Below are 9,595 nucleotides of genomic sequence, written 5' to 3'. Positions count from 1 at the left end.
GAAGCACTTATAAAATACCACTGCGTTTTTAATTTACTACAAAAATGGCAAAGAAGCTCTGGATGTTTTTTGCTGATGGGTGCGCAAGAGGCTGCCTTGGCAGGAGCAGTGTGGGTGTGTGTGTGTGTGTGTCAGAGTTTTTCGTTTTCTTCTCGAGCTTGTTTGTATTTTCTCGTTTTCTTAAAATGAAGAAAAACACGAAAGCTTCAAGCGCTGGAAACACATGAAAATATAAATAAATAAACCTAGGTCGAATGCACCCATTCACATGGGCTGCTGCTGCAGCGGCAACTGCTTTCGGCAGCTCTGGCGCTGCACTCTGGTCCGCACTCAACTCACTCGTTCAGTCAGTCAAGTCAGTTTGTCAAACCGTGTGGAGCGCCAGCGCACAAATTTGCATGACGTCAGAAGTCGAATGTGTTGTTGGGCTGTGTGGAACGCTCTGTGGGAAACGGGCAGAGCGCTGAGGTCTGAGGACCATGGACTACGTCTGACTGCGATCTGTGTGTGTGTGTATGTGTTTGTATGTGTGTATATGTGTGTGTATGTGTGTGTGGGTTGCGGACTGCGGCTGGCAATATATTCCAGCCTTTTCTTCCATTTTTTGCTAGGGAGCGGCAGAGTCAACGGTCTTGTTGGTTTGTGCTGCCAGCGTGTATATTTAATTAAAACAGGATTAATCTAGCAGAAACAATACTTCACTTAATGCAGCTCCAGCAACAGCAGCAGCAGCACATGGCTGTAGCTGTAGCTGAAACTGAATCTGGTGCTGAAACTGAAGCTGTAGCTGTAGCTGTAGCTGACGCTGGCGCTGTGGCCACTCCTCCAGTTTCTGCCTGTGGCTGCGGGCTGGCTAACAGACTCGTTAGCTTGCCTGGCAGCCAGCTGTGGAGTAGTGGCGGCAATGCCTGGATGCTGGCTGCCCGGCTGCCCGGCTGCCTGACTGCCTGACTGCTGGCTGGCCCAGACTGTAATACAAACAATAGCGTTAACTGCTTTTACACACACGCGCGCACACTCACATGCACACGCACACAGAGACACTCCTGTTGCTGTTCGCGTAAAGAAAGTTCTGTCCCAAATAGTATGCTACGTTTTTTGATACGTTATGCATATCCTTCGAGTTGGACAGCTTAGCGAACGCCTTCAATCAATGAAGGTGGCCAATCAAGGAAATTGCGTGCTCACATGTCAAACAGAGGGAACAGGAAAAGGAGCAGCAGCAGCACCAGCTCCACCACCACCTCCACCACCACTACCACCACCAAAGAAAAACAGAAGAAAACGTTTTTGGACCATTTACTATCGACTTTAATTAATATTTACCTTTGGTGCCTGCTGCTTTGCCAACTATTAGCCAAGGCAAACAGTTTTAACAGCTTTGGCTGACTTGGCTTTTAGAGACCCGGGCCCATCAAAAACTTGACTATCACAAGTGGCAGTCAAACGGAGGGCAAATAAACAAAATATACGCCAGAGCAGCAGCAAATTTTGTTTCTCTTCTATTAAATATTTTCAAAAAAAAAAAAAAAAAAAAAAAAAAGAAGCAAGAAAAACCAAAACAAAAAGAAAAACAACTATAAGAAAACAGCAAAAGCCAAGAAGCAGAACAAGCGGCAAACCTAGCAAAAATCTACACCAGGAAGTGCTATACACAGGCAATGCCAACAATAGCAACAACAACAGCAGCAACAACAGCAACTGTAACATGAGTCGAAATTGTAGTTGTACAAACACGTCAGCTTTTAAATTACTTGGCCTAAAGGTAAATTGAGCGGAAGTTAAAATGTTGGAAAAAGGCAGCACGAAAAAAAATAATCCAAGCCAAAACACAAGCAGGAGCTACTGTGCTGCCGCAGCTGAGGCTCGTGCCGTAACGGAATGCAATGGTGCTGCTTCGGCTACTCCTGCTGCTGTGGTGGTGTCCATAACAACAACAACAACAGCAACAAAAACAGCAAGCAGGCGGGCAAGGCGGCACACGGCAAATTTGCCGGGAGTAAACGCAAGAATAATAACAACCGAAAGCAAGTTTTTCGGCTCAAGTTGTTGTTGCCTCTGTTGCCGCTGCCACGGCTCCTGCTATGAAATTCAGTGGCACACAAAACGTAATTTCAACTAAACGAACCGACAAACAAAAAAAACAAGAAACAAAAAATAAAAAAAAAACGAAGGCAAAAATATATGAAAACAAACAAAAACACAAACAAAGCAAAACAACTGCAATTGCAACGAAATATTATTTTTAGCTTGCTGCATCCTTCCTGCTGCCTTGCGGCGCTCTCAGGCAGCGGCATCGTCAGCGGCAACGGCAACGGCAATGGCAGTGGCAACGGCAGCGGCAGAGAGACCAGCTCAAGCTCTACTAAGATTCACATGCGCACGGGATAAGTTGGCAGAATTTCGCAATAATAAAATATTTGCAATGTACTCGAAGCAACGGGCAGCGCTGCGATGGGAATGGCAACGATGGCAACTGCTGCCAGCGGATGGGGCAACTGCATTTTCATAAAGTGCAGCTCATAAAGGAGGCGGTAGGCGGTAGCGATGGCGACGGCGACGACGACGGCCCGCGGCCAGTACAACGGTGTGCATGCTGTGGGCCAGAAATAAAAACTCAAAATAAATATGAGCCACAGCCAACAGTGGCAGCGGCAGCAGCAGCAGCAGCAACAGCAACAGCCGAATCAAACAAACAACAATAGCAGAAGCAGAAAGAAAGTACGCAAAAATAAAAAATAACAAAAAAATAAAAAATAATAATAAAAAAAAATGGTAATAATAAAAACCCGCGAAAATATTTGCAGCGGGCGTTGAGAAATGTTGAGCAATAAAAATTGCATTTTTATGCTGATGTTTGAATTTTGCATGCAAATGAAAAACGAACAGCGACGCGACGCGTCGGCAACAAAATGGCTTGGAAACAAAAGGGCAGCGTTTCCCAGCCATTGTGGGGATCACGCTAGGCTCCTGCTCGCCCTCTCACTCAATGTCTATCTAATGCTCGCTCGCTCTAGCTCTCCCGCTCTATCCCCCTCTCACTCGGTCGGTCTGCCTTCCCTTGCTGTTTTGCAGTCACAGGAAGTGCCAGCGCTGTTGTTGCTATTGCTTATGTCAGTGGCAGCGGCAGCTTGCAGCTTAGCTGCGACTTTGCGCCCACGCTGCACGTGTTTATGACTTTGAATTGCAACTTCATCCGTCGCGTTGGCCGCCTCTGCCGTTGCCGTTTGCTGTCGAGTGCAATGATGGCGGCGCATAGCGCGCATTGTGACGCGAAATGGCGTCGAGTTGAATAATCCAACATGGCGTTTTGCCACCGTAACGGCCGCCACACTTTATTTGCGAGTGTGTTGGCGTATGTATGTGTGGGTGTGTGTGTGTGGGTGCATTGTGTTGTCTGCTTCCGGCAGCCGGATAAAAAACTTGGCGTTAAAGTGTTAATATTTTGAGTTTTGAGAGCATTGTCGTCCTTATGCACCGACAGTACATGCAAATACAATTCTCTGGCAACTGGCAACAGCATGAGTAGGCCCAGCGGACAAACGGGCCAAAAGGGCCACTCCACTCCACTCCACACACACACACACACATACACTCTGGCAACACTATATACCCTTGACGCTGACACTTGTTCAATTCAAATAGCATGCCATTGCGACGACATTGATGTGCCGGCACGGAATCCAACCAACTGCAACTTGAACTGCAGCAGCAACAGCAACAGCAGCGGCAGCGGCAGCTGCGACTCAAACTGGCAGCATGGCGTGGCGTGCCGCATTGCTTTGCACCATGTCAGCCCCGGCACATTTATGTTATCTTTAATTTTCGTTACAAAATTGGCCGTAAGAGTGCACTTCCAATTGCCAATCTACAAGTATATTTATATTTATTTATTTTTATTGCCACATCGCGCACAGGCCCAATGTGAGCTGTCATTATGTGAGTTCGGCAAACCCATTGACTGCCAGCACTTGTTAGCTCTCCGATAACATATGGCAAATGGCATGATTATGTAGATTAAATATTTATTTGCCAAATGTACTTTATATTGAATTTTATTATCAAATACTATGTTTAGGTAAAAATTACATGGGATATATACATATTATAATATGCTATATGAGATGCATTATAATAAAGAAATAGATAGACAGATCACCTTTTAATTTAATTTTTTTATTTTTTTTTTTTATTTATTTATTAATTTTTATTAATTTATTTATTTTTATTTTTGTATGTATATATAAACTTTTTGATTATTTTTGAATGCATTGCTACAAGGTATAACATATAAGATAACCTGAAGTGTCAAACGTCTCCGAAGTCGGACACTTCACCCAAGACACCCGACATGGTATTTATTTTTGTATAATAAATAGATAAATTAAGATTAAATTAATAAATCAAATTTTCCTTTTACTCCTTTTACCAATTTACAAAAATGTCTGCTAACTGCTGACTAAATACAACTATGATTGTATTTAACTCCAAATAATTCTTATGCTTCCTTGATGTCTATTGACGAATCTGTTATGCATAGTTCATAGTATTTCCTTTGCAGCATTGAAACGTGCGAAATTGTTGAACTTTCTCCCGAACAAGTTGAGTTTTCGACAGTGAAAAATCACATACAGCCAGAGCTGCGGCACGTGGAACATGTGTCAAAGTTCAGTTGGTTTTGTACTCTGTAAGTGTTGCGTGTCATATTTGTAGTCATTTATAAACTTAATACTGTAGTCCACACTTGAGATGCCATTGTTGAAATTGAGCCGTTACAACTGTAGAAGCATGCGTCCCCGTAGCTATTTATCTCTTGTGATAATAATTCCAAGAACCTTAATCTTTATTGCTCTGCTGTTATATTAATGCGCAGCTAATTATTTCCTGTGCTCCCAATTCCCAGAACTTCAGTCAATTCTGAATTGCTATTATGATAGTGCGTTCCTTTTGTTTAGCAATAAATCTGCCGACTTAGCTGCTTTATTTTTTTTTTTATAAGAATTCAACGATTGTCTTTCAATTGAATATGAGGAATGAATATGTGGATCCTCAGCGCATAGACACTCATGCAAAGCATAAGATGCTATAAATGATTGCTTCATTGAACCAAAGAGCTCTAGAGGACCACTAGGGATGCATATTTGCCGAGCAGTGGAAAGACTAATACAATGAATGTCCTCTCTGTGCAGCAGTGCATTTGATGTGAATCCTAATCAGTTTAGTTCGTATTAAATTTAAGTGTTAGCACTCAATAGCCATTAAAATTGATTATGATGATTTTATTTTTATTAAGTACTCAGTTTCATAAATCTCAAAAATGCTTTTCATACATATATTAAATTAAATTAAAATATAATTGCTGAAATATCTGCTAATTATTTATGAGTTATTTAGCACAGAGCACAGGAGCTTCCATCCATCCATTGAGTAAATGCAAATTCCTTGAATAGTTTTCCGTATGCAGGCTGTCAGCTGAGATCAGTAACTCACTTGCAGTTGCTTCCAATTGAATGCCATGTCGCATCATCTCTAATTGTCGACTTTAATTAAAAATTAATTATCAGCATGTTGCATCTTGTTGTTGATTTTGCCATGGCAAACAGTCTGACAAACGAGCGTGCCGACGCAGATACAGACACAGGCACAGACACAGAGACAGACACAGGCGCAGGCACAGACACTGACACTGGCAGAGAGACAGACGCAGAGACAGCTTGGTCATGTCACATTAACCATACGCACTGTGCGCAGTGCACATAGCTGCCGGGCATGCCGCATTAACAGTCCGGCCAGACAGCCGGCCGCAGCGATGGCCTTGCAAACTTAAATTGTCAGGCCAACATTTAAAACCAGTTCTCATCAATTTGAAGCGGGCATATGCTTAACTTTACTTGCCCAGATTTTTGCAACTTGGCCGGCAAAAGTTTTCCAGGTAGCTGCTGGCATAGTTAACTGTTTACCTGTTTGCCAGTTTACTGGCTGGCCGGCTGGCTGGCTGGCTGGCCAAGTGGAGTGCTTTGCACATTGACAGCGTTAATTAACTTTTAATTTAATTTCGCGTAAATGAGTTTTTACTGTCAGCGAACTCTGCTGCACTCGAAGCTGAAGCCAAAACCGGCCGGATGGACGCTGCATGCTTTCAAGCGTGGTTTTCAAATGTGGCTGCGGCGGGTAACGCAACGGCGATGCCGACGGCAACGGCGACGACGACGACGACTGCGAATTGCAGCTGCAATTGTGACTGCTAGTACAACTGTGACGGTGACTGTGACTTTGTACACGCTGGACGCCAGTGTCAATTTATGCCACCAAAGTGAAAATCCAAACTGAAAGATTTATGTATGTGTTGTGGTAGATGTATGCAGACACACACAAACACACATGCACGCACGCACACAAACCCACATACGCACACACGTATGTATTATTTATTATATTTTCGTTGGTAAATGTGATTTATATAAAAATCTCAGCACAGCAGCCAGTGGGTCTGGCTGTGTGTGCGTGTATGTGTGTGCGTGTGAAATATTTTGCATCGTTTGAGATTTTAAAATTCAATTTTTAACACCGAATTCCAAAAGCAGCAGCAGTCAGCGCGCCAATGACTGCATCAGCATCCGTTTCAGCCTCAGCTTCAGTTTCAGCCTCAGCGCCAATGCCATGGCCAAGAGAGTAATACCTGGGGCAAGCCAGACTCATAAATATATATATATATATGTACATATGTATATGTATATGCACTCGACCACTGCTGCTGCTTCACTGAAGGTGTGTGTTTTATTAATTGCCAAAGCCGCTGCAGCCAGCAGCAGCAGCAGCAGCGCGAAATATGCCAGCACGCATGTGGTTCAGTCTTTTTCTCCTGTACACTCGTGTGCTTTTTATTTTGTATTTTGTGTTCGCGCAGCTCTGGCCACTGGCGCTGCATTTCGTTAATGAAAACTGATTCTAGTGCCATTAAGGTGCGAGCTCTTCAGGTGCAACGGTAACATGTTCAAGTACCAAGTACCACGCCAGCAGCCACACGTCTCGAGCATCAGTTGCAGCAGCCTCGACTCCTGCTCATTTTTATACCCTGAACCCATTGAAAATGGGAAATCAGGGTATAATGGTTTTGTGAAAAAGTATGTAACGGGCAGAAGGAGGCGTGGCAGACCCCACAAAGTATATATATTCTTGATCAGCGCGATGAGCTGAGTCGATATAGCCCTGTCCGTCTGTCCGTCTGTCCGTCCGTCCGTCCGTCCGTCCGTCCGTCCGTATGAGTGCGTCGATCTCAGAAGTTATAAGAGCTAGAGAGCTGAAATTTGGCATGCATACTCGTGTGTACCATACGCAGTACGAGTTTGCTTTATTTTTTTCGATAAATCATCCGATAACTTTTTTATCGAGAATAATCGAAAAATTGATTTTGTTTTTTTAGCCTAATTTGAACACTTTTAGACCTGGAGTCTTCAAATTTGCGTTGTATATAAAGTTAATGGATACAAAGATTTTGTCATTTACAGATTTTGGATACCACGCCCCCTTCGCCCCCAATTTGTAAAAAACGCATTTAAAGTACTAGAGACTTGTGCTTTAAAATGTACACACATATTCACCATATGAATACGCTCTGAAAGTTTTATTAAGATCCTATGTTTACAAAAGAAATTATTCAACAAATAAATTCTCATAATATTGCTCACACTGCAGCGCAGCCCAAGCGCAGTCGCTGCTTACTGCGCAGTTAGCAGAGCGCAGGCTTATGCGTGCGTGTGAATGCATGTGTATGTATGTGTGCATAAAAGAAGTGCAGAATGATTAGAATATCAGCTTAGAGGGTTCAGGGTATCTCCTAGTCGAGCAGTCTCGACTGGAGCCTTCTTACTTGTTACTCATGCGTCACCGGCTTGGAGTGAGCGACTGATTGCGTCCTGGCAGCAGTCTGGTTTGCCCTCTTTTTCTCTTATTTTTGTTTTTTTACTGATGTGCTGCTACTGCGTGCGGTTCAGGTTCTTGTTATGCCCGCTGACGACTTAATGACAGGCATACAAAATACAACAACAGTGTGAAAACTGCATGCCGTTGCTGTTTTCGATGATTACCTTTTAATACAAAGTACACACACACTGACACACACATTCATGCGCGCTCACACAAGTCTACAAATGTATATATAAAATGCAAAAGAAAAAAAAGCAAACCAGACCAGAGCAGAGCAGAGGCAGCAGTCAAGCCAGGCCGCCAACAAGCCAGTGGCAGTGGCAGTGCCAGAGCGAGGAGCAGGAGGCGGGCGAGGGTAGCTGGGATCTGGACCAAGCTCTGTCATGGCATGGCATGTGTAAATGACGCTTAAAATTGAAAAATTAAATGAGAAATTATTATGTGTGGCGGCAGCGCCAAACGAGAAATGGACTGAGCTAGGGGGGGCTTTACGACACATGGGCTCCCAGCGGGACATGCGTGTGTGTATGTCTGTGCCTCAGTGTGTGTGTGTGAGTGAGCGAGGTGTCGCGTCATTAAATTAATTTGTCAAATATGTATAAAATAATAAATTACCTTTTTGTCAGTTACTCGTTTATTAATTTGAACATGGCAACAACTTTTCGGTGTTGTCCCGGCGCTCGCTTCAAAATGAATGACTGCACAAAAAGGTTTTCGGCAGAGCAGCAGAAAAAAAAAAAACAACAACAACAACAGCAACAACAACAGAGGAAGGTGCCAACAAGAGCGGCTAAAAGTCAACTAGCATAAAAAATTATGATGTGTAAAAAGCGAACATATAGCATGAAAACTCTTTGTGTGTGTGAGTGCGTGTGTGTGTGCGTTTTGTGTGTGGGCGTGGACATGGAGGTGGACCTGGACGTGAACGAGCCGAAGTCTGAGATGGGGCAACAAATTGGCGCAACCTGTGCATCATGTGTAGCATTGAATCATTTAATGGCGACGTGGCAATGGCAACCATCAACCGATGCTCAACGTCATACACTTTCTCAATATATATATGTGTGTATATATGGACACAAGTTGATTTTTATTATTTTATATATATATGTATATTTCTTTTTTTGCTGTTTTTTATTTATCGTACGTTTCATTTGGGGCGGAGTTTATTTTCATTGTATGCCAAAAAGCTGAATGATTTATGATTTATTCAATGCAATGACGGGCAGTTTGTGTGAGCAGCAGCGCGGCTGTTTGTCTGTTAAATTATTTTTTAATGTGTCTATTAAAAAACACAACAGCTGCAACACCAATACCAACAACAACAACGAGAGCAGCAACGAGCAACGACAACCGACAAGCCGGCGGCTGCAATTTGGATCAGTTACATGGCCCAGGCCATGTATCAGGCGCAGGCTTTGCATCAGACCTGGTCTCAACATGCCGCCCGTCGTGTTCGGGGATTTGGTGCCGGCATTAACATCAGCCAATACAAATAGCATGCCAAATTGTTGTGGATGAACAAAATTTGCCGCTGCATATGCGAGCTATAAAAAAAACGGGGAGGGGAATAAAAAAACAGAGAAGCCAAGTGGAGCCAAAGCCAAATGCGATTTGGTGGGGCATTTGTTTTAAATTACCCTAGCGTGTAAGTGATGAACAAGTAAAT

The 9,595-nt window shown here is 43.4% G+C and overlaps 1 protein-coding gene across 1 annotated transcript; it reads right to left on the bottom strand.

Moving 5' to 3' along the window:
- Positions 1-702: 702 nt before the first annotated feature.
- LOC6575267 lies at positions 703-5,527 on the bottom strand. The gene is given in 7 exon segments (XM_044007989.1): positions 703-968; positions 3,080-3,219; positions 3,221-3,351; positions 3,353-3,510; positions 3,576-3,659; positions 3,662-3,703; positions 5,491-5,527. Coding segments are annotated over 7 exon segments (858 nt in total).
- Between the last annotated feature and the right edge of the window lie 4,068 nt (positions 5,528-9,595).

This window comes from Drosophila mojavensis, unplaced genomic scaffold (assembly GCF_018153725.1).
Source record: "Drosophila mojavensis isolate 15081-1352.22 unplaced genomic scaffold, ASM1815372v1 contig_231, whole genome shotgun sequence".
In the NCBI taxonomy this organism is placed as follows: Eukaryota; Metazoa; Arthropoda; class Insecta; order Diptera; family Drosophilidae; genus Drosophila; species Drosophila mojavensis.
This window is presented reverse-complemented; position numbering and strand designations above follow the sequence as displayed.